The sequence below is a fragment of the Dicentrarchus labrax genome, unplaced genomic scaffold (assembly GCF_905237075.1).
Source record: "Dicentrarchus labrax unplaced genomic scaffold, dlabrax2021, whole genome shotgun sequence".
NCBI classification, from domain to species: domain Eukaryota; kingdom Metazoa; phylum Chordata; class Actinopteri; family Moronidae; genus Dicentrarchus; species Dicentrarchus labrax.
This window is the reverse complement of record NW_026136716.1, coordinates 9,050,165-9,076,591: the sequence shown is the minus strand read 5'-3', so window position 1 is coordinate 9,076,591 and position 26,427 is coordinate 9,050,165. Positions and strand designations below refer to the sequence as shown.

The 26,427-nt window shown below is 41.1% G+C and overlaps 1 protein-coding gene across 1 annotated transcript in view; it reads left to right on the top strand.

Annotated features, from left to right (window-relative positions):
• cckbra (cholecystokinin B receptor a) overlaps positions 1 to 6,688 on the top strand; it is a 31,567-nt gene extending 24,879 nt beyond the window's left edge. Inside the window, exons 4-5 of the mRNA XM_051428047.1 lie at positions 19 to 146; positions 1,257 to 6,688. Coding sequence (XP_051284007.1) covers positions 19 to 146; positions 1,257 to 1,834 — 706 coding nt within the window. The 3' untranslated portion in view covers positions 1,835 to 6,688. The remainder of the gene's footprint in view (positions 1 to 18; positions 147 to 1,256) is intronic.
• Positions 6,689 to 26,427: the final 19,739 nt, after the last annotated feature.

Genomic DNA, 26,427 nt, shown 5'->3' with positions numbered 1-26,427 from the left:
ATTCTGGCTGTTTTTCAGGTATGTGCTGCTGCTGTTCACTCTGTTCTTCGTCCCAGGAGTGGTGATGATTATAGCCTACGGTCTGATCTCCAGAGAGCTCTACCGAGGCATTCAGTTTGAGCTGAACCAGAGCACAGAGACCACCGGTGAGATCCATCATAAATTCAATCCAAACTGCAAAAAGGCTTTCTGCTCACATTGATTTAACTCATAGTGTGGATGAAAATATCTATTTCACTTTTTTATGTATCTGTATGAGACTGCAGTGAATTACATTAAAGAGAAACAGCAGGATTTATTAAAAGTCTGGTCAAACATGACAACTGCCCATAATGACGCAGTTTATTTCAAATTAAATACAGGCACTTAGAGGCAAAAAAAACCCATTTTCAGGCGATGCAGGCAAACAAATAATGCAACATAACTGCGAAGAGAGGTGTTTAGCCTCAAGCAGATAATGACATATTTTGTTGCTACCCACAGGTTCTGCACCTGTTACATCCAAAAATATACCACCTCTCAGTTACGTTCAAATTTCCCATAGAAAAGTGAAAAAGATCTGAAATATGGTCCCTTCAGCTAAATTGTAACTGCTGCTGTAACTGTGTGTATCAGGAGCACCAGTTTCCATGGAGTCCAGTCTTGTGTGTGATTCATCAAGGTTGAGGGGATCTGAAATAGCCTTGTTAATCTATAAGCATAGCATTTTATTCCTTTGTGATGCAGCACAATGGTGAACTTCCAGGTGCGTGCTGTAATTGAATTCCTCCTTCACACTTGCCATTGAAAGACCCCCGTTTCATAATGTGCTTTCAGTGAAAGTGATTGGGGACAAAATCCACTGTCCTTGTTCGGTTTATTTGAAGGTTTGATTCAAAAGCCTTAGATCGACGAATCAAGTCTGATTTATTACAAAAACTATGTTACTTTGTGTCCAATGAAACAGAAAGAGGACATTCTGTACCAAAAAGACAAAGTTTGGGAGATATCCACTCAATTTGTCTAACTCAAACTGTCTCATATCAAATCATTTTTATCAGAAGTGTATTAGGAAGGGTTTTTTTTAATGGCGAGTTTGAACAAGAGAAATTATTACAGCAACTGTTTCACTTATGTGTTTTTGAGAGTTTCACTGTAGTTTCTCCTACACACTTTACAGCCCGTTCTTATTCCCAATTATTATTATTGTTAATTATTTGTTAAATACAGACACGAGCGGTGCTGGAGGCCACTAAAAACTTTCTGACCCTCCACAGGCCAGAAGAACGGCGTTCGAAGGGCTGTCGCAGGCTCGAACGATGACGACGATGGTTGCTACGTCCAGGTGTCTAAAAAACCCTCCTCCGCCGTGGAGCTCCCCACCCTCTCTGCCTCGTCCAGCGCCACCCAGACCAAAAGCGAGCGCCCCCGCAGCAACGCCTCAGAAGCCAAGCTGCAGGCCAAGAGGCGAGTCATCCGCATGCTGATGGTGATCGTGGCGCTCTTCTTCATCTGCTGGATGCCCCTGTACACAGTCAACACCTGGAAGGCCTTTGACCTGAAGTTGGCCTCCAGAACCCTCTCAGGAGCGCCCATCTCCTTCATCCAACTGCTGTCCCACTCCTCGGCCTGCGTCAACCCCATCATTTACTGCTTCATGAACACGCGCTTCCGCAAGGCCCTGCTGTCCACCTTCGCCTGCTGCTGGCGCAACCGGCTCTGTCGCCTGTGCTGCTGTTGCAGGAGGAGGGAGGCAGGAGAAGACGGCATCACCGCCACCTCCATGGCCACGTCGATGGCGACCTCCATGTCCAAGTTCAGCTACACCACCGTCAGCACCACAGGCACCTGCTGAGCCTCGAGGAGCGCTGGGTGGTCGCCTGTTTTTTTTTTTTCAATCTTCTGTTTTTCATCTTAATATGCTGTGAGTCACGCGCTGAGTAATATCCCTGCCCTCGTTTATGAGGTCTTTTTAAAAGGTCTTCTTCAAATTCTGCGTGCATGGTTGCAGAATGTGAGTCGGGGGGTGGGGGGGGGGTTACGGCGTTTCAGTTTGGTGACATTCTTTTTCTTCTGTTTAATTGGCAGCATCCGCTTTGTTGCATCCTGGAGAGAACATCAAGTGCCTGTGCTCTTTGTGTGGCTTTGTTTGTCATGGTAGTTTGTTCACTGGCTCAGACGGACATTTAAGTGAAGAACTACAGAAAATATGAATCTTCTGTACCTGTAAATACTGTTTTCATGTTGTTACTGTGCCAACGGTAAATTTTTTGACAGAGACATACTGTTGAACGACGAGGACTCATTAACTCAGTAATGAATCAGTATGGATTTCTGCTCCTTTCATGTTTAATGTTGGGGTATCTCTCTCTCTCTCTCTGTTATCAGAATTATTCTTCTGAACGACTTGGACATCATCATTCAGTCCCAAATTCCTCAAATATTTGAGCACCAAGAAAAAATCCTGCTTACAACCAAATTATATCAAAGGGAGTTAGTCCAGCTTTTTCTTGCTTAGTGTTTTGCTCTTATTGAATTATATTTCATCACTTCTTCCTGCACAAAGCAGAACAAAATGAATTCATTTGGCTGAATTTACTGGCCTCCTAGTAATAACAGGGTGTTTTTGAACCTTTTGCAGCACCACTTTGTGATTCAGACCGATGAGGGCAGGTGCAGGTGTACATAAACATCTCGAAGATAAACATCTGAAGAAAAGCCTGGCTTCAGAATCAGGCTATTTTCTCGTGTTGATCCACTCTGATCACAAACTGTGATCAAACAGGCTTAGTCGGAACTTAAATCCCCCTGTCGCCACTGCTACAAATGTATATTGAATACTGATGCAGACATTAACATCCGGATGTGAATTAGCAGAAAATGTCCGTCCATGAAAGGCTGAAGGTACCTGACTGTTGCTCCAGTCTGCCCCTGCAACAAATGTCACAGAAAAGAGCTTTAGTCAAACTCACCTTTTCAGCTCAATTATATCAGTGGTGTCTTTTTATGTACTCTCTCTGCCTTCCGCTTCAGTGCTGCCAATTACTCTGAGCATTACCTGAGTACAAAGACCCCGTTTCCAGGCTCAAACTAACGAGGTGTTTCTCAGGGAGCCTCTCCTGCAGAGCAGATCTTATGGCTTTGCCTTTGTGAAACGTATGACAAATGGCTCCACTAATGCACCACATCTGAGCTCTTCAATTCTCTAATAAAAATAACGATAATGATAACAACAACAAACTTGATTGAAATATAATTTTCCATTTAAAGCATGGAGCTCAAACGGTGCTACGATAAGGGGAATCAAGAAAAATGTACGTAAGTAAATGGTTGGGCAAAAACAAGGACAAAGTAACATTAGTAATAGAAAAATAAAAATAAAAGCAGTAATGAAAGACAGAACTTAAAAAGAATAGTTTGAAATTCTGGATATAAGCTCCCCTTTGGTTCCCCTAGCGACAGTAGCTAATCCAGAGGGATATTTTATGTGTTTACTTTGGTTTGGACTGATGATTTATGCAGGCTTTTGCCCTGTTATACATTGTTTAGCCAGGTTTCATGTAACTCTGAAGAGAAGATGGCAGCTGCAAAGTTAGCTTAAAATACCCAAATATATTCATCTACAGTGTTAAGGCAGTCTTTGTCCAATGATAGATATTATTATAATGACAGTCTATGTTAATTAACAAATTACAAATTCTCATGGAAACGATTCAGGATTTCATTCATAAATTCACTCCCTTATGACAAAATATGCGCATGATAGTGTTGCAGTGAATAATTTAACACCGCCGTTAAGATATAGTTTGCCTCTGCAGCACAAAAATATCTGGATTGGTGTTAAGCAGTGTGATGTAATACTTTTGTCCTACATACGGTGTACATTGACAGCTTTGCGCTGTCATTTCCTATCACTTTCAAGTTCGGTCCTCTTTTTCATGTCCTCCCATCGCCTTGCACTCCCTGTCCCTCCAGCCCCATCACCCGCCCACCACCCTCCTTTAAAAAAAAAATCATTTTTCATTGCAGAGGCGTATGAATACATGAATGACAATGGCGTGTGGGTGACAGAGATTGAGATTTGCAGGCACAAGCACTGTCCGAGAGCAGTGTACAGGCGGTGGCAGCGGTGGAAGGCAGTTCGGCTCGCAGACAGACAATTGGCACACAAAAATCGCAACAGAGCCTCGTCGCTAAACACTTTGTCTGGCGGCCTCCACTCTGTGTGTGTGCTTTTGTAATTAAGGCAGGAGACAATGAGTGATTTCCATATCTTTGCCAGCACTTGGTGCAACGGAGAGCCTTGTGGATTCAGTCAGGATTTATTTCACTGTCTGTGCACCTTTCACCTTCCATTAAATTTGTATTCAAAAGTTTTTTTTTAACATTATGAAATTGGGGGATAGTTTAATGAAATGCAAACTGTTAAGTTTGTTCAATTACCATGGCTGAGCAAGAATAATGAAGAACAGCCTCTTAATCCACAGTTGTTTCTTATTCCATAGCCTGTAGATGTATTACCTAATAACAAAATAAATCTCAGTCTCTGGCCATGTGCATTATGAAAGAACAGTACAAAAACTTCTGAGTAACCTCGCTCACTATAACTTATAAGGTAAAAAATTGTTTGGCAAAAGTTAATGTCTAAATGCTACATATCAAGTTAAAGCCAGCAGGCACTTAGTTTAACTTAGCTCTGTCCAAAGTTGAAAAAAGCCCACCCAGCCTTTCCCCTTGTTTCCTGTCAAACTGTTGCTTCATACAGACACGAAAGTCGCATTGATATTCTTCTCTAACTCTCGGCAAGTAAGCAAATACCGTAAAACTTAAATTAATAGCCCAAGTTTTTATTTGCTTCACCCACTGAACTCAATTCCTTTTGCACACAACTCTTGCTCATCAAAGATGGGAAATACTATCAGATTGTTTTATTTAAACCAGTATGAATATTACTTCTGTGGAATGACATATCAATTATGAATTGATCATCTGATACTTGGGTGTTCACAATTTCCATAAAATGAACTGAACGATTGAAATGTGGAGAATCTAAGTCAGCGAACGATGTGTCCATATTGAAAAAAATAAAGAAGCACTTCTGCCACTGCAAGACTCTCCTCAGTAACTCTGAATGTCTTCTGAAAGAATTGATTACTACCATAACACAGTAAGTTTACAGACTCCTTAAAAAACAAGGTAAAAAAGCCCCTCCAGGGGTGAGAAATCAAATTCTTACCCTGTCCCCAGAACAATGCCTGATGTAAATTGAAACTGAAATGAGACGGAGGCATAGGACCATGCACACAGTCGGTTTCTCTCTTATCTCTACCTCCCCCAACAAGAAGCCCATTAGGTGCTTCAGGCAGCGCACACAGGGAGGAAAAAAACAGCAAACCTCATTTGACTCTATAGCTCCGCGCACGACACGTGGAACAAATTTTTCGATTGACTCGGGACACAAAAGAAGTGACGGTACAAAATATAAACTGCAGTGTCATCTTTCATAAATGTCACTTTTCTGGCGGTGAAATAGTAACCTCCTCATGTTTGCGGTGACTCAATTGTGCTCCCCTTTAAAAGAACATTTGTGTCACTTTTTCAAAGCTACGAATCAAACCGTTCCTGCTCATTTATTAGTTTCTACGAGCGCCAACAGTGCTGGCAGATGATGTGCTCTTTAAGCTGCTCATTATGATTTTGCTCTTAGTTAACCCTCTAATTTGGAGGATTTTCATGTTTTCACTTTAATTGTAGGATTATACACCCCGCTCACCTTGAGCTCAGAAAATCCTTCCTTTTAAAAAAAAATGCTACAATTAAAAGTTTGCTCATACAGCAGCAAACTGACAAAGCACTCATAAGTAAATTAGTTCTTTATCAATTATTTATAACGTCTAGGTGGCTGCTGGTGAAATGTGCCTCTATTGGATTTGTTTTTTTGTATTTTGTTGTTCTGCAGAATGATTAATAATTGCAAAAGAGAGATTTTTGTAGTTTCACCTCAGGCACAGAATTAAATATTTTGTTTTGGCCTACAGGTTCTGCACCTGAGCGTTGACAAGAAAGTATGTCCTTGTCGAAAAGGGAAAATGTGTCTTTCTCTGTTCCTCGTCCTGCTCAAAGGTTGAGGGAAGAAGAGACAGGAGTTGGTCTTTTAAAGACACTTCTTAGCACCTTCTGAGGGAGCACTTTAAGTGTTAACATGGATGTCAAGTTAGAGTCTCAGCTTCGAGGAAAAAACTTCCAGCAAGTAAACAAAGGGAGAAATGCTGAGGTGAAGAGCAGGCGCAGAGTCAAGGTGATGAAATCATATATTTAGCTCTTATTAGCATTGGAAGCTGATGGTGAAACTGTGTGTGTCCGTGCGTCTACATGCGATAAATGTTTACCAAAGCAGTCTCCAGGTCTGCTGAAGCCTTTTTTTTTTTTGCCACATCTGGTGCCTGCTTGTGCTACATTGTGATACTATAAAACGTGTAAATGTCTGTTAGTTGGAACAGGACCACACTCTCGTACGTGTCTGTGAGAGGTTTTACATGTGAGGTTATTGACGTTTGTGATGTTTTTGCTTTCGCTGTATCTCTGGTAGGATATGATTATTATGACGCAGTCTTGTTTTTCATGGTTTCATGGTTACTGGCTAACGTACAGTATTTTTCATGCCAAATGTCCATTATTTAACAAAAAATAAACATTGGGTAAAACAGGATTTATGTCTTTACGTTTATGTGTGTGAGAGCACGTGTGATTACTCTAATAAAAAACAGGGTTCTGGCATAAATATCTGCCTCTGAATTAGTCGTCCAGTAATGTTTGAAGCAGAAGAGAGCTGGACTGTGAATAAGTATTGAGCAGTGAAACATGAAAAAGGGAGATGAATAATAAAATAGCAACAAACAATGGCAAGTCCGCTTCCCCAGCGAATACATTCTGGTATGAATCAAAGTCCTCGGGGGGGTGGGGGGTGATGAGAAGCCCTCAGGAAGTTCAAACTCACATTTCACGGACCGGGATGAGGAAGAGGCTGAATGCTCCGGAGTGGTCGCCATAGCAACGCGCCAGGCCACAACTTTAATCTGTGGTCTTGGACCAGAAAACTGAGAAAATACATTTTCTTTTTCAAGTTATCCTTCAGAGACATCGATCTTGCCCTGTTGAAAAACAGGAAAACATTTGTTGTTTTTTTCTCCAGTGGTGCAGAAGTCCATGAGGCTTTTTAAATATTTTACACACCCAGCGAGCACAGTGAAATATGCTATGTTTCCTGAATATTAATGATCGCTGTGCTGTTTACTGTGGTAATTGATTTCAGAGTAATGAGTAAGAGCAATAGTAAAACCCCAAATGTGTGATTATATTATTATTTTACATTTTTAAATCATATTAGGAGCCTTGTATTAATTTTGGAGAAAATCTAAATATTTGAACAGTTTATTCATTTAAGCTGTCTATGCTGATTTGTAATGTACCATTTTTAGTTTATGTTTTACCCTCCTATTTTTAAGAGTAAGTTTCAGTCTTTCGGTTTTATTTTGAAACCATCGGCTGCAGCAGGTGGAGTTGTTTGGAAACTAAGCTAATCAATAGCAGGTGTGCCAGCCAATTGCTCATTGGATGTCCCAGGCCACCATTTTCAGCAGGTGTTACTAATAACTTGAACGATGCCTCTGTTGTATTTAAGTGCTGCAGTAAGACACGAGACCAGGACCCTGAACCAGAACCAGCTATGTGCAAGTATTGTATATAATTTACACCTGAGCTTACATGTCAAATGTCCAAATGTCTTCAGTGACAAAGAGGCCTGTGACATCATCTTAATCGATAGTTTTCAAGCTCCTATGATCCATTTTTTTATATTAATGGGTGAAATGACAGTGTAATGGGAAAAAGGACGCTCGTTTGATGAATCCAAAGAGGATCATAACCCTAACCTGCAGTTTCCCTCAGCTCTACAGAGCACGGCCCACAGCTTTAATTTTTTGGGATCAGTCTCACAGCACCGCAAAAAAACCCTTCACTAAACCAGCTGTATACTACCTGCCCAGCACCAAACAGCAGACACAGTTACTGACTCGGTGGTAAACACAGCAGAGCATTTAGATAGAGTCAGATGTTTCTCTGAGGAGTTGGTGGAGACCAAAAAAGAGCAATTTACACATATTGGACTTACATTATCTGTTATGAACAACTATTTGCTAAAACATTCACCATACATTTTTTATAGCTGATAATATGACAGCGTTTCTTGCGTTTGCAATATTTGCGTTTTGTCCCAAGGGACCAAAAATTAGCTTTAACTACCCCTGCTGGATAAGGGCAATGTGCCAGTACGTACATACATACAACATACAAACTAAGTGAAACAAGAGCCATAATTGTGACTTATGCAAGAGAATGTGAGAGGCTTGTAGGACTTGTAAATATTTGCATGACATCTGTGAAACGTGACACTGCTGCTATTTGAGTTACTCATATTCTGCTTGTGAGTAATGCTCACAAATCACAGCAGGAGCATCTGAAACAGGTAGAACTGGTCCCTGCGGTCCTCATTCCTTTGTCCCCTTTAGCCACATTGGCCTGGAATTATAACAGTATCCCAGGACTGTACAAGCCAGCTGATTCAGAGTCCTTTCAAATAGTGGTACGTGGAGAAACCTCTGAAATATATATGAAACAAATTAATCGAAAAGAAAAACACTGTCAAAATACTATAACATTGCATTTCCTGTAATATACTGTTTAAATTTCAGCCTGCTACGTAGTCATGTATGTAGAGTGCACATACATGCATGATTAGGTCCGACCTAAATATGATGCAAGATAGTAAGCGGAGGTAAAATGAATGGCTTTGTGAACCAGGAGAACCCCTTTCCCACCATATTAGCTCTGGTTCTTGATCCAGTTCCATTCAGGATTCAACCTGCCTCCTGTGTCTGTAGCTTAATCGGGTTGTCCTACGCTATTGTATTCTAACAGCGGTCGTTATGGTGGTACTTGGAGATGGTACGCAGTGTAGAAAGTTTGAGAAGCACTGATCTAATTGATTGCAAACAAGCAACAGTATACTGATGATGAATCATATGTTTCAGAATCGTTACTGTTGAACACCTGGCTGCAGAGCTCCTCAGCGATGTTAAATCATTTGTAATTCCAGCCAACAGTGTGTTTTCACGCTTCAGGTAATGTGTTCTGTATGCCACCAGCCTGCAAATTCCTACACTATCTGTCATGGCCGCCTTCCACCACAGGGTTGAGTAATGCAAGTCAACAGTGGAGAGTAAATGGACACAGCTTCTCCCCCCCAACAGAGCAACACAGACACCTAATTTATCTTCTTTCCAACTCCTCTACCAGGTATTCCTAATGCCTTATTCCTTACCTCTGGCACATTTCTCTTCATCCCTGATCTTCCTCTTCCTTCCCATGCTTCATGGCTTTTTCCATGAAATAGGCCTGACCAGTGGGTGAAAGCTATGAAATTCCCTATTGATTTTTCTGTGTAGAACAGGGTTGTTTTATTTAGTACCCAAAAGAAAATGCAGCATCACCGAGAGAAGCAGCATCCCCGTATCCAAACAGCCTAAAGGAATGAAAGAAACTTCAGGTGCATATCCATTTTTCATACCTTTAGAGTGATATAGATCCGAAGGGTGAAAGATTCTTTGTTAAAGGTCACCTTACAGAAAGGGAGAGGAAGAAGGACAGAGAGGGTTTTTTATTTATTTTATTTAATGTGCGTAAATCTTCAACACAGACTTAAATATCTAGCAAAAAAAACTTCCACCGAAGCTTACTGTGCTGTTATGCCTGTATGAAAGAGCCAAACATAATGGTACACTTGTTACCAAACAGTAAGGGTACATAAATGCAAAGCGACCGGGGCCGACAGTAGACCCCCGGAATGAAGATGAATGATGGGTAATGGTAATGAGGAATGCCGTTTGGTGCCATTTGTGAATCAGATTATTTAAAAGCAAAACTGGAGAAAGAGAATAACAAAGCTAGTTCAGATGACATGAGCCCCAAGAGAATCAAGTCAAGTACTCTTCATGGACAAATTTCCAACTTGGGAAGTCAGAAAGCTTCAGCTATTGTCGCCACAGTTGGAGAAAAGGAAAGACGTGCCACGACTTCCGAAAGCTGATAGACGCTCTAAAAGTCTTTGGTTTTTTCAAAAAACTAGTTCAGCTGAGGAACTCCATCCATCCATGCTCTACTGCATACCAGTGGAGGGGTGTGCACATTGCACATTACAATGACCATCATGCACAAGTTAACTCTGGCTTGCACATTCAGCGATTGTTGGTGATGTGACATACAGTCTAATGAATAACATTCGAAGATAGTCGTCATTCTGGTCCTGCAACTCTAACCTTTGTGATCTTTGGTGACTCCACCAAAGCCGGATATGCAAAGTGCAAACCGCTCCAATGGTCCATAGTGGGAGGAAAACCTTGAGGACGACACTTGTCTTTGTCTGTTTTTCATTCACATTCTAATCTGATGCACACATTACATTCATTCAGACAACAATAAAACCAAAAGAGTTTCACAAGAGATAGTGGGAGAAATAAATGAGGTTTTTTAAAAACCTTCAGCTCAAGTCCACCCATAAAGAGAGTAAATCTCAATGGCAGACGGACCTTGAGTGGATCAGTCCTGTCAGTGGGAACGAGGAGAAGCCAAACTGTAGTCATGGAGTACGTGGACTGACCGACCTGAAGCATCATTTAGCAGGAGACCACACCGTCTAACCCTAACCCATCACTAGAGTAAAGGATGCAGAGTTTGACAGACCAAATGTTTTTCCAATATCTATGATCCGATGTTTTAATCCCTAATATAACTTATGCAACTTGGCTTTACTCTTATTCTGACACTTTCATTTCCTCTACATTCATGTTGAGACTGGAGAAAATGCTGTCTGATCTCATGAGGACATGGGGCCCACTGGCAAGGTGTTCCTTATCTTACCACATCAAAGTTGGAGACCCCATCGACACTCCTACCTTGAACGCGGCAGCTCGAGGGAGACAAATTTATTGCAACAATCACTGTGCTCTCCTTCTGTTTTTCAAATGTTTCTCACCGCTGAGGGCTCAGGTTTTTATTTGCGAGATATGTCATTTAGTTGCTAAGTAACTGAAGTGGAAAGAACAACCTCCATAGCGCAAAAAAAAACACCTTATAAAAACACATGGGCTGGTGGGCTTGGTTTGAGAACTGTGAGGAGCAGAGAGGAGGTGGTTACATTGAGAGATAACATTTGGAACATATGGATTAGAGTGCATGGGAATTAAACCCTGCATGGCATGTATGGAATATTTTCCCTGTCACAATTCCAGGACAAGACTCTCAATATGACAACTTGTGGGAATCTCCTCTCACAGCAATTTTCTGCTTGTTGATGCGAGATTGGCATTTCACTGCAGAAAGTAATCACTTGGCCTGTGATATGGGAGCTAATAGTAATGGATTTGGAGTTAACCTACTTCATTTGGCGTTTGTGTTGTCTGCTCTGGGCATCTCCAAGCCAGGAGCCAACAGCTTACTTGGCAACTGTTGTGCATTAATTTCCTGCACCAGAGGGAACTGTGAAGAAGTGCGAGTATGACAGGTTTTATACTCTCATCTTTGGCACATCTTTCTCTCATCTTTCTGTGTTGGACTCAAGATGTTGTGTGTTTGAGTCGATTCGAGCCGACCAGCAAAAAGACAGCTCAAACCTTACGCTGTTTCTTTTGAGAATCACACTTTAACCACAATCGTCATGAGACTGCTGAACAGATGGGGGATGTCCTCTGGAGAAAATCTATTTCTGTGATTGATGAATACAGAGAAAGGCATGGGAATCACCAAAAAGTCCAAATACTTGTGTGTGTTTTTTTAAGCATGAGAATATTTTCTTAAATTAACATTTTGCTGTTTCATATAAGAAACACTTTGAAGTTGGGAAAATGGATTCAGTGTGGGTGCACAAGAAGGGAAAAGAGGAAAAAACTGTCTAATATCCCCCCGCAGTCACCCTGACACTGCCATAGGAAATATTATTATTCTGCTGTCTAATTTAAAAATGCAGTTCATAACCAACCTGAATGTGTCTTTAATGATTGCGGCATATTTATGATCTCCATGAGCAATGAAGCAAAAGTGTTATTTCTTAGGGTAATATGGCAGCAAAGGATCCAAAGAGGAGGCTGTTTGGTTGACTTAGTGCCTCAAATGGTTGAGGTTGTGGGTTATTTTTCTCAATAGGCTATGCTAAGCTAATTAAAGCTAATTTAGATTCACTGTCAACATTCGGAGAATCATCAGTAATGCAAAAATTATAGAACATTAATAGCAAACATAGTCATGTCAGTTCATATTGGTGAACCTTGATATGCAAAGTTTCACCACTGACCAGTTGCACTCACCTAAGCTGTGTCCGAAATCACAACATATTTGCTGCTCCACATTTATCGCCGCCATTTCATTGTCCTCAGTGTCACATAAACTACAGTCGTGGGACGCTATATCTGACAATGGTGACGCAATGATCAGTGCCTTTACACAAAGTATCTATTCAGTATCCAAACAGCTGCCGTCTGATGTGCTCAGAATAGTATCCGTATGGACTGTATCTCAAACGCAGCTGATACAGGCTGATGAGAAATGTGTCTGGTCGGTCAGCTGCACTTGAATTTTTAATGTAAACCACAGTCACTAGGGGCTGAAAGCAAGGAGAATATAAACACCTCAAGGAAAAATTAATGGGTGCTGACAAATAAATCCATACTCATGATGAGCTCATGGTATCTAAAAGTAACTGTAACACATTAAGGGACTACAGTATTTTCTCAATAACTAATAATGAGTGTCACCATCAGGGCCTTCATTAACATGATCATTATAGCACCAGTAATCATTACAGCGACAGCAAGGAGCAGGGGCCTCGTTTGTAAAATGATCTCCTGTTTAATTTGTTCGTATGTGTAAGGTACAGGGGTGTCATGTATGTGGCTCAATAAAAAAGAGGCTTTTCAGTGTTATTCATGAAACAAAATTAAATTTCATCCCCATCCTGGCATCAGGATGATTTTCTAATTAGGAATACCCGACTGGGTGAAATAATTACTGAACACAGCTGCGCACCCAACTCTATTACAAGTCTTCCTGCCTGAGAGACTCAGCGCACATCAAACAACACCAGTTCCTGCACAGTTCACACTGGGAACACCTCCGGCTTACATACACACCGATAATTGGTTGGTAATTTGATTAAGTCTCGCCTCATTTTGATTATCGTAATGAAAGTAAGGTCATAATTAGTGTCAGGAGCATAGCTGGATTCAAACTCTCACTTTGGCCATGTAAACACAGCTATCCATATATTTGTTTTAATGATGTTATGTGCTGACCCCCATGTAGACGAGGTTTAGCTATATTGGATTATTCACCAAGGGTCGCTACCCATTAAGGGTATAAAACACTTATTTATTGATCTGTATAGATCCATAATGAAAAATACTTAAAAACACTGTTTGTTTAAAGCTGTTTCAGGATCAGTCCACCTTTTGGTCCAGACTGTAATATCTTACAAACTATTGGACGGATTGTTATAAAATTTAGCAGAGACATTCATAATGCCCATAGGATGAATCCCTGTGACTTTGGTGATCCCCTAACCTTTCCTCTAGCGCCACCATTTGGTTGACATCAGCGTTGCAATAGAGGTTTGGGCTAACCCCCGAATGTTTACCACATCTGGCTCCGCCCCTGGTGAACACTGAACCTGCTGAACATCAGTTTGTTAGCATTGTCATTCTGAGCATGTTAGCTTTCTAATGACAGCCTCGCACAGCTGTAGAGTCTGAGTGTTCAGACTGCATCCTGGGGCTTCATGAATCTGCATCATAAACACAGAGAGATGAGAGGAAAGGGGAGAAAGACTGCAGGGAAATAACAGAAAGAACTCGTACAGTGCGTCCATTGCCAGCTATCAAACAGTTGACACAGTCTGCACAGTCGGTACATTGGCTGTTTGGGGCAAATAGTCCAGCAGTCAGATCTGCATGAACAACTATTTATTTCTGAACCTTTTTTCAAACTCTCACACATTGCAGCCAACTCGCAATCAACTACTGTAATAACCTTCTTGCCTGCGCCTTCATAAATAACTAAAATTATTATAAAAGTTACTGGTGAAACCCAGGCTGCAGGGTTAAGAGAGCTGTAGATCTTGTTTCATAAACAGAGCGCTATATAGGCAACATGCACCTGCAGCTAAAACATTTGTGAAATCATGGTGACATATAGAGTTCACGAATGACGCAACGAAAAGCAGCAAGCCAGTGGAGGGGGTAGCAATAACACAAACTCGTCTAATCGACAGCTAACAATTACAGTGACATAAATAGGATTTTCGCAGAACAAAATAACCCTACAGCAATAGAACTGTTGAGCACTGATCAATGCCAGTGACTCAGTGGGATTATTAAGCCCAAATAAATACTGGCAGTAATATCTAGGACTGTGGCACTTGCGTCACAGCTGATGTCTACCGTTAATGGGAGAGATGGGAAAACAGTCATGCTGCCCACATTTCCTCTGCTCTCTGACTTCCTTCTGGCCACGTTTGCCAAGTGTCTGCACCTCGGAGTCCAAGCTGAGGAGGAGAGGAGAGACATCATCCGTCATCCTTGTCGACATCTCATTATGAAAATGGTGATCTCTGAGGGGACACCACGTGGCGCAAGGCTGCCGGCTGCTGGCTCGCTCACTGAGAGAGTCGTTGTGCCAACGGGGGAAGTCAGAGGACGCTGCATTGGCCTGGGTAACATGAGAGAATGTGTGTGTGTGTGTGTGTGTGTGTGTGTGTGTGTGTGGGGTGTGTGTGTGTGTGTGTGTGTGTGTGTGTGTGATTGTAAATCAAATGACATGGGGTTTTGGCTGTTACCTTCAAATACATACAGACGGCACTCAGGCACAGAGCCTCGCAGCTTCCAAAGGATTTCTCAGATCAAGTTTAATGCAGGCCCTTGGGTCAAGATTGCTGATCCTGATGAATGTGCCCTTCAGTGTGACATGAAAGCAGCAGGATTAGGTGTTGATTAAGCTCAACATAAACAGAGAAAGACGCTTCACTCAGAGCTCTGAGATGGGGAACATGTTCCAGGGTGCCTCCAGGATTTTGAATGCTTTTTCCACACTCTGTCTTAATCACATTAAAGCAATATTCTGCTTTTACACCTTAAAATAAAAGCTTCAAAATCATTTTGATGCGACACTGACTTGTAATAGGGAGAATGGTTCCTCTTTCATCCCTCACTCTGCATCTTGAACACCTGTTCTCGCAGTGTGTCACCCTATACGATCTCCCACGAGAAGTTCCTAACACTTGCCTATGCACTATGCCACTCACCACCAACTATGTCACTGATCTTGTGAAACTGGATTAGATTTTATGGAGAAAATGCTTTCCGGTTTTCCTTCTGGCGTCCTCCGACTCTCTGTGAGTATTGTTGTTCCCCGATGGAAAGACAGCTTTATTTGTTGTTAAAGTAACCGCTGCTAACTGTAGCTGCCGTCAGCTTGTTAGCTCAATTAACCATCCCACCTGGACTGGGAGCTCGGCGCCCTGGGGAAGTGTCGGTGTCTACACTGCAAGCATAGGAGCTGTAGGCCCAGGTCCCAGGGTGGGAGATTTGACACCAGAGCCAGGTGAGCGGGCAACAGAACCGGGCTCAGCAGCCTCTAAGGACAACATGGCAGAGTGGAAAAGACAAACAAAGATGTAAAAGAATCCAAGACAGACGCTGCACTGGCCTTCTTGCTGTTCAGTTAAGATCTTTATTGTCCCTCGAGGGGCAATGGGATTTGCAGTAGTCAGAACAGTTATAGTAAAAAGCCTCTGGTGGTTAAAGGTGCTCAAACCATTGGAATGGTAGCCAGGATGAAGTACTTCTGAGCAGGAAAATGGAAAAAGAAAGGGAGAAGAACAAATTCCTCTGAAGGTGGGTGTTGGACTACTCAGTAATATTAGCTGGCTCACTATGTCTTGTGTTGTTGCACGTGCTTGACCTTTGGCTGATGGCAAAGTTGTAAACTTTTTAAAAATTGTTTTTGATCGTAAGTAATGTACCAGTGACGATAAAAAATGCATGTGCACAGCTGTCCGTATGTACAACAGTGGAATACAGTCTGCTGAAACTTCTTGCATAATGTTGCTTTAAAGCTGTATTTTCATGTACATTTCAGCCACAGGCCCTCAACCTTGCAATGATACAGCAAAATCTTAGCAGCATAACTACCGAGTGTGCTGGATGTGCAAGGTTGTTACTGCTTAGTAATTTTCTTGAAAGAGGAAGATTTTGTTACTTCTTCTTTCTCTCAAAAGTTTGATTGTCTCACTTCGAAGTTTCCCGAGTTGAGATGGAACATAAACCAGGACATTACATGGTGTTTTGGATCCAATGAAAGAATCAAAGCAAAGAGCTTTTTGAAAATGTCAAAGCCATCACTTCACTGGTCTGAGATATCACACTCTACACTTGGCACAGCTAATGTCTCAGACATCTTGGCAGAGAAAACATGGACTGATTAATCATAAGTCAATAATTACATTAATATCTGAATTCTTAATCTCAATCTCAATACCAAACGCATTTAATGAGAGTAAACAACAAAGGTCCATAGGTCACTGAATGTATTCACTAATGAACTGTGTATTTTAATATTCAGTTCCAGGCCACTACCACCAACAGACCTTCAGACACTGAACAAATTACGTTTATAAAACCTATATAAAACCCTCTGTGATGTGTCTGAATAAAGCTTTGCCAGGCACTAGAGACAGAAAATACAAGTGTTATCAAAGGAGAGGAAGCGAGGTGAGGTGAGATGAGCAAGTTACATCCACCTCACAATAGTCTGAGCCTCAATGTCTCCTTAATGGACCAATGATTAAAAAAAAAAAAATCCCCCAAGAAACACTAGGGTAATTGGAACGATACTTTCTTGTGGGAAAAATGCATAATGTTAATATCTATAGAGATAGCTGCAAGCTGTTCGTTGTTGCAGTGTAAGGAGTTGTGGCGTGTGATTATAAATAGATCTAAAGATGATAAGGTTTGTTGGGTGAAAACACCTACTGTAGTTGTTCTCAAGCAGCTCACCTCACTGCTTAATGAAATATCACAAATATGGCAGCGTGTCTTAACTGAGAATGATATATTTTTCTTTCACTTTTCCGAGAGTGCCACATGAAATATGAAGCGTAAGTTGAGTCCCCTGGGAGAAACATCATTCTGTGACTGATCCAGCAGAAGGGGTTTTGACTTGAGTTGCCTGGCGGGAGGCAGTCAATCATCCTGACAGGCACAGGGCCCAGGGGACTGACAGTGAGGAGGAGTCACATGAGCAATAGGTGGAGTGTTTACTGGGTTCATAGCACCTGAAAAACATAAGGTACAGCACTCCCTCCAGCTTCTGATGTTCATCCACCACTTATTTATAGTTACTTAAAATGATCCCAAATGTTAATGTGCAGTACCCCTCTTGTCCCTTGTTTGCTCTTTCTAGTCAACGTCCACCCGCACTGTACAGTGGGTGACGCTCACCTACAGTCAGCATTGGTCAGCTAAAGTCTCAGTTTTGGCAACAGAGATTCATCAGCTGAAACCAATCATCAGACAAAGCACAGAGAACTTTAGAGCTCTGACAAGTTAAGGCCTCCTCATTGACCTCTAAACCAAGCAACTTCCCACTGACATATGCCAGATCAAATTTAAGTAACCTTTCCAGGCTGTGTGGGAAAATAATAATTGAGAGGTTTTTTTTATCAAACTGCAATTTAAGGTCAAGAATGAACCATCAAGTTGTATTTTTGACAGCTTGCCAACATAATGTATATACTTTTCTTTTTTTTAAGAAATGCTTTGACATTTTGGGAAATACCCTTATTTGCTTTCACACCCAGAGTGCGACGAGATCAATACCACTCTGATGTTTGCCTGTTAAATATAAAGCTACAGACAGCAGCGGGGGGGGGGGACTTTTCCCAGTTCTTACAAAATCCACCTGCCAGCCCCTCTAAATCTAATTCATTAACACATTTGTACAGACTGAACAAACAAGGCAACTCCAAAAACTCAAAAGCAAACAAGTATTTCTCAACTACCTTTTAAAGAAAGAGCTTTTTGCTCTCAGCCTGCTGGTTTTAAGTCTCTGAACCGAAGATCAACACCTCATACAGCGGTGTTAGCGTTCGACACCTGACAGGTCACATGCCGGAACTCTTCTTTCATTGTGCAAATGTTTTTGTACTTTTTGCCTCTCACGCCAAAGGCGAGGTTATGAGCCTACAAACATTGGACTTATCGTTCAACAAGTTGTGCAGTATGTTAATATCTTAAGTCAATAAGTCTGGTTTGATTAAAATATAGTTTCACCCATTCCATGATTGTTGGGAGAAGCAAGTGAAAGAGGAAGCCTAACGTTTTAGTTCTACTTACTTTTAATTCTACTTGGAAATGAAGCCACATCATGCAAACACTGACCCTTGAACTGCACTTTTCCATTTCTGCCCAATTTGCCAAGTCCAAACAAGCTGCAGTGCGTCTTTAAGCTTGATGAGCAAAAATATCGTTCACTTTCATTTCCTTAAAACGTTTGGGCTACGCCAAAGTTCTGCAGTGAGGTGAAGGTCAGAGTTAAAGTGAGCCCACGAGTCATAATTAGCTTTTTGGTTGAATTGTGGTCTGACAGCTTCACAGATGCATGCTGTACTCCTAAAGAGGCACATCAATCAGGCAGTAACAAAGCTCGGAATAAGGGTCATAACACTGTTTTTGTGAAATCTTCATCTGCAACATTATGTCAAAAAGACTACGTATAATAAAATTTGTAAAATACCTTTTGTAAAATTGGGTTTTTTAGTGATAGAATACAGTAAAGAAAGAAAGGAAATAGGGTATTAAAATTGTATAATGGGCAATAATAATAAAAAAAGATACAGTAAAGATGTACAATAATGAATGAGAAAATATGTTTTGCAACAGGCCTTTACTATTCATCCTCCGTGTCGTCATGTACACCATGTCCTGATTTGCATCCTGCATGTGCATCACTGGCTGTTCACAGGATCGAGTCTCCAGATGGAAGCACCATATGCACAGGAGCTACTTTATATGTGACGTCTCTTCAGTCACACTCAGACCACTGCGTCCCCATTCGGCTGCTGTGGAAGTAAAAACAACCACTCATTCCTTTCAAAGTTCAAAGAAATATGATAATTCCCTGAAATTTTCAAAGAGAAGATAATGGCTCTGTTTGAAATGTTTGCACAGAGAACACAGAGGGATAAGCAGGCTGTACGGGCCTTTTCACAGCGTCAGAAATGAGCATCCACAAACAGTTTGAATGCTCTGATGAAGTAGCCTCGACCTGATTTAGAGTTAATTCTGCTGCTTTCTTTTTCTTTTCTCTCCGCCGTACAGCATCTTATTGTCTGTGTGGCTCATTTCCTGTGCATCTTGGAATAGATTATAATCACACAGAGAGCTGGAACAAAGCAGAAACCAGTCAAGCAAAGGCTTTTTTTTAGGTAAATGCAGTTTTTTATTTCTTACTGTTTAACTTTAATATCTTTATTCTCATTCTTTATTCTTCCTTTAGGGAACAAAATTACGGAAGCTGAGATCTTTGTTATATCGTGATAACGAGATAATAAGTCGTTATCACGATATAACAGTGCATAAAAAAAGGAAAAATCCATGGCCGTTCTTGGCTTCAGGACAAAACATCACTAGAAGACTAAATGACCTTTAATGCAGCATTTCACTGACAGCACTTTCATCCTGCAAGAATGACACACAAGTAGAACACAGACCAATAAGCAACCCCTGATTCTAGCTTCAACCTACTTGATCACATGTTCACACAACATGCAAATATGCAAAATGTAAATAAATTATCAAGTTAAATATTTGCCTATTTTTAAGACCATACTTTTCTGTGGAAATAATATTTGTTTGTTTTATTTAAAGATAGAGAGAGATTTACATATTCACACCATCAGCTGGAGAGAGTATCGTTGTCACACCTGCGGAGAGTGTTGCATTATGGGCAGAGGTGGCAAAAGTACACACATTCTTTACACAAGTAGAAGTGCTGACTAAAAGTAGGAATTCATTTTCTTTACTTAAAGTGAAAAAGTACAGGCTCTGAAATGTACTCAGTGTATAAGTACTCTTCCTCTGAAGGACATCTGTACCTGCTGTTCAAACATGTTTTCCTCATGTTACGTCTGTCAGGCCTGATATGCACCAGTCTTGATGAAGACGTGCTATGATGCAAAAAATGTATTTCAATTATTCCCCTCAAATGCATTAAAACTAAAGTTTTGGAAATGTTAAGAACAGAAAGTATAGATACTTGTGTATGTCAGTCACTCAAAATATTAAAGTACAGATACCTGAAACAGTCACTTGCTGCCTCTGATTAATAGATTAATATGATGTTATTGTCCTTATTGACCCAGTAGAGATGGATCAGCTACAGAAATTATAGCTTAGTTCTGCCTCTAACTGAACTTGATTGGCAGATCTTGACACGCCTTAAGTGAGACAGAGGAGATGTGCTCCTGTGACAGCGACCTGAGCGAAGACAACAGGTGAGTAACATTAAAAACCGACAGAGTTAGTAAAACCTGTATCTACAAGCCGATTAATCCACACAGAAGATGCAAGAAGCTTTTCTTTTCCATCTAGCGCTGTAAGTAGTACGGAGCTAATGTTGCTAGTTGTGTGTGAGGTGCTGTGTTGCTTTCTGTGAAAACGTTATAGCTGATTATCACTGAAGGTGGATTAAGGTAGTAAGCTTTTGGTTAGTGATGCTGATGGAGTTCTTTGATTGGTGAAATGTTTGCAGAAAGGTTGCAGTGATTGGTCAAAATTGCAAGGTTGCATAGAGTTCACAGGGATTGGTTGAATTTGTGTTAATTGTTGCAGCATCGCCACTCCCTGGAGGGACTGATTAGAGTGTAACACAAGGCCTGAACATGTTATTATTGAGTATAATGTATATGATGCTTAGTGTTACGTTGTTATACAACAAATAGACAGAAAAATGTGTCCTGGTCAGGTCTGACAGACACTTTTGAAGATCACACTCAAGTTTACACCCGCCTTTGAGTGTGGCTGTTACCTGTTACGAGGTTGGTCAACAGGTCGTACCAACCAGTTCTTCTCTAGTATAACCCGACCCTAGTGACCACTACAGGTCTTGAGTGAGTCCAAGGGCCGAATATCTGCCGGGTCGTTGTGAGAAGCTCCGAAACAGCTTGAAAATGTTAACGACCAGAGGAAATCAATCTGACCGCTCCAGAGAGTCTAACAGGGGAGAGAGTGTGTGTGACTGATAAAGCCACACCAACGCGAGCGGGGATTCGCGTTCTGCTGGAATATTTCACCCTTCCCTTTTTTTATGAGAGAGAAAGTGACTTAACGTGTTGACCTTTCTGCACAAATATGAAACACTGCCACGCTTTAACGCTCGCAACATTAGAAACCCTTCTGATAAAGGTCGCCAACACCACACAACACAGAACATCCTTCATTCAATTATTTACTCCACACAGACAACAACGCTGAAGCTCACTATGGAGCAGTCAGATTTTAGCATTACACCATCACAGAGCCGCAAACATGGCCGTATACTCTTGTTTTTATTAATTTCAACCTGTGAGATTTTGCACGTTGGATACGTCGACTTCCTTCTTTATGTTTATTAAATGCAGTTTTAACACCTAACTCCAACCATCTGCCTGTGAAACACAGAGGGATTTCATGACAAAAACATACAAAGAAGACAGGAGGTTTAATTACAGTAAGTGCTGTCGCCATCTGTTCCATGTGTGACTATGGCTGCTGGCATTATTGCATTATTTGTGCCTCTTCCATATGTTTTATGTGCAATTATCATGTATTTTAATATATTCCTATAATTTAGTTCTACCTTTTGTGTGTGCAAAGGGTGTGTGATGGTGACAATTATCTGTTGGTTCATCACTAAAAGCACATTTTAACATCACAAGGAGTGTTTGGAACCAATGTTAAAATAAAAATACTGATTAGAGCAGCTTTAAATTATCACTTCAGGTTTACAATGCAGCGCTACCCTGTGTGTGTGCAAAGAATGTGTGAGTATAAGTGTATAGGTGTTACATTCCTCTACCCTCCACCGAGTGTTTTTGATGGGGACTCCCTAAAAATCTGGCATTTCACCCGATGTGAACCCATCATGAACGTGGTTTTGCAGGATATCAGAGTGCACGCTTCCTCTCAGCCTTAATATGACAGCTTCCTTTAGGCTACTTTATATGATAACCTGCATACACCTTTGTAAGAACTAGTAACTAGACCTGGGAAAGTTAATTTCAGGAAAAAGTTAGGTGAAAATCTGCAAGGGTAATCTAGTTGCGGTTGCAGCTGTGTCCACAGTACAAGACCTGACCAGACCCCGTTTGGACTTGCTGCCGGTAAGATAATCTTGCAAACAGCACCTGCAGGAAAGCAAAGAGGCACTAACAGAAAGGGAGCCATATTTCTTTAATGCTTACAACCGATAAATTTCACACACGTGCTCACAAAGGCCCGCCGGTTTATCATAAAATTAATCTCTTCAAACTGCATCACCATTGTGGTAATAGCAGCTATGTCAGGCACCATTTCACCTGCAATTTTAATCTCCACTACAGTAATATTCTGTCCTTGAGATGCAGGACTTTTCCAATGTGATGAATCGAGCTGATGTTCTCGCTGTCAGAGCTCTTGCCGTCCTGGCTGTGACTCCAATAACAGCTGTTTATATTCAAGTGAGCAGTCTTTGGCCTTCAGCAGGGTTTTTGGAAATGTCTGCTGCTACAGCACTGACACGACAAACATTCAATCCTTCGGAAAGGAACTGGCTTTTCTAAGAATGCTGCTTTTGCCCCCAAAATGTATTCACACTGCGTGGCTCTAAAGAATAGCCCATTTATGGAAATGAGGCAGAGTCGAGTTTTTCCCTCCATCTCTCCAACTAACCGTGAAATATTCTGGTCTGAGAGTGGAGCGTGAAAGAATTATACTCCACACAGACAAAATACTTTCAAAGTTTCTTAAGCCTCATGACTCTATCAGCTTTATATGTCTGCCTGTCTTAACTGTCTGTCTGTCAGACTGCTTACATTATTCATCTCATTCACACACAATTCAAATGAATTCAATTCACTAACAAAGTTTGTTGATCATCTAGCTCACAAAAAGAGACTAATTATAGTTTATTCATCCTGTAAATTGACTTTTTACATGCTTGTTAATCTGGTTTTATTGCCTGCGCTTCTCTATCATTCTCCGTATCCTAGAAATAAAGGTGCCTTAAACTCAAAGCGTTTTTCATTCAGTTATTCACAGAGGGACTCAGAATAACTCAGTCTTTTTTGTTTCGTTAGACACAGATTTATTTATGAGAGCTTCTTTGGAAAGAATCATACTTCAGATGACTCTAAAGGCTGCAGTTTTCTGAGCCTGCATGCCTGCAGCACTGCCAACAGCTTCCCACTGATCGCTGTGCTGGAAATAAAATCATTCTCGGGTACTTGTAAAATAAATGAATCTGAGTTAAGTTATAAGTGTGGTGCATGTACTGATACTGAGGGGATGTTTAACAAAATACCAAACGGGCCTTTCACCCTCAGTTTCCTGCCTTTCTCTCGCCCTCTTAAGCTGCGCTCTCAATGCAAGAGTACTCCAAACCAACCAGACTGTGAAGAGAACATCCTCGAGGAAGAGCTTTTGGCCACAGTGAGCCACTTTACCACTTTTCCTTTGTTCCTGAAATTCACCGGAACTTTCACTAAAGATGTTTTAAACAACAATTAGCGCAAGAAGGCTTTTCCTTGAGCATCAATTGTCTTCAAAAGTAAACTTTGAGCGTCCGTCTTACTTTCTTGTAGAAAGTTTTGGGATATATGCATATTCACTTTCCTGTAGTCAGTTAGATGTGAATATTGATACCCATGTCTGTGCTATAAATATGAAGCTAGAGCAAGCAGGCAGTAAACTTTAGCATGAAGACTATGTGACACTAACGTCCTGTACGTTTTTCAGTATGTTTTCATTAGTGTACAATCACCTAAAATTAAGAATCGTTGTGTTTTCGTTAACTTAGAGTGAGGCGTTTTTATCTACAGGGGGAGCGGGTCCTCTTCTACAGAGGCTGCCATGTTGAACCGCCATGTTTCTACAGTAGCTCAAAACAAACCAGCTGTTCCTTTTATTAGTGAACTTTAGAGCCAGGCTCGCTGTATTCCCCTGCTTCCAGTCTTTATGCTAAGCTAAGATAATAGCCTGCTTACTTCAGCTTCATATTTAGGGCACAGACCTGAGAGTGGTATCGACCATATCTAATTGTCAACTTATTTCCTTGAAGGGTTCGTGTGTAAATGATAGAAACTTCAGATCGTGTGTCTGTTGTTAAGAGTCAGGACTCATTATTATCAGGTTTCCTATGGACCTCAGGGTTCTGACTGGAGTGCTTTAGTGAGGACTGTAAATATCCTTAATGTATTCTCTGCTGTATGACTGCTATTAAAGAGAAACTATGAACAATTTCGCAGCGCCAAAAAAAGGCTGCAGTGATTATTTTGCAGTTCAAGCCCAATCTCCTCCATCTGCCTGGAGGCCAAAGAGCTTAGTGATTGATTTGGAGTCGCACTGGAAGGAAATTCAAATTATTTCAAGATTAATGGCTAATTTACCACCAGCAGTAATCTGGAGAAGATGTCATGGCTGTAGAGAGCGGGTGAAGAATTTAAATAAAGGCATAGCAAACACACACACACACACGCATATCTAAACTCACACACTGTGACTTCCTTTAAACCACAGAAACAGCAGCAAGGCTGTGATCCACAAGAGCTACTTGACTCACAGTCATGAAAAGGAGCTTTGTTTATAAATGCAGTCCGGGTCTTTGTTCGTCTCTCTCCACAACAAACCGCTCTTCAGTCCGTCCCTGATTATAATCAATGTGTGTGCAGGTGAGGTGGGTTTTCAAGTGTTGGCACCCCCTATTTTTCTCCGTCCCCTCCAGGTAATCAGGTAGCAGACCGCACCGTCTCGCCCCGTTGGGCGCCACAGTTCACGCTGTCCTGCATGCCGCCACACTCGCTGTGTGGGAGGAACGCATTGATTTGAAATGGCCAACATGTTTGTGTTTGAGCTGGCGTCTCTTTGTCATTGTGAATTGTAATCACAAAAACACATAAATCAGGCGTTTCAAGCACATGCATGAACTTTTCAGTATTTTGGAGACATTTTTCATTTAAAGGCAGATTTCTTTATTTTTTTCTTTACTCCGTCTCCCTCTGAGGACCTGCATGAATATAATAACTGTAATTGCCCCTGGGAAATGTCGATGTGAGGCTGAACGTGAACATGTGAACCAAAAGTCATTACCTCCAATTTCAACTCAATAGATGTCATGCCTAAAATCAATGAGGGCTAATGAGAACTACTTCATGTCAGCTTCCTTTTCATTCTCATTCCATTTGACTGAACTCACCTGGAAGTCTAACGGAGTGAAACACAAAGACTTCACATTTGACAGCAATAAACTATAAAGCAGGGCACGGTGAACTTACTGAGTGTTGGTCTTAGATTTGTATGTATGATGGAGGAAACAAAACTACTTTTTGACATTTTGAGGATTTATTCTTTGTGCCTGTGACTGCGCCAAACACTGTAAAACAAAAGTTTGACATTTTGGAGGTAATAAGACTTCAGCTAGCAGCTGGTTAGCTTAAATATGTTTGTCACTATATTTTAATAACCTTTCTTTAAATAATCAAATAAATACATGATCTTATTAAAAATAGACATTATTATCCTGTATTATTGAGGAATAAGAATAACCTTCAGGTGTGAGTAACCAATTCACAGGCCGTTAAAGCGACACTATATAAAGGCTGTAGCCGTCTGTAATGGATGTGCCAAATGATACAATGGCTGCTTTGGATATTGCATTTGGAGATATTGCTATTGCACCATTTAGGCATGAACAAGTATTTAGAGATCGTTTGAGATCAGACCACTTTTTCTCCTCTGGGGTCCGAGATTAACGTCGTTCACCTTCATTCAGTTGTTCACGCAAGAGCTCAGGGATCCAAATAACAAGTGTTTTATTTGTCAATTTGATCCGCCATTACCTCCAGTTCACATTCCGTAAAATTGCGCTTCTTCTGCTTCATTTGCTTCTTCGCTGCCTCCACCATTTCTCCTCCAAAACGTATCTCAATGCAGATCCTTCATATGCAAATCAGGCAGTTGGGGGTGTCTTTCAAACCGTTTATAATAACTCATGGGAATGGTCAGAAGGCTCGTGCAGGGGCGGACAGTTTCAGGGTGATGGATGTAGATGTATGAG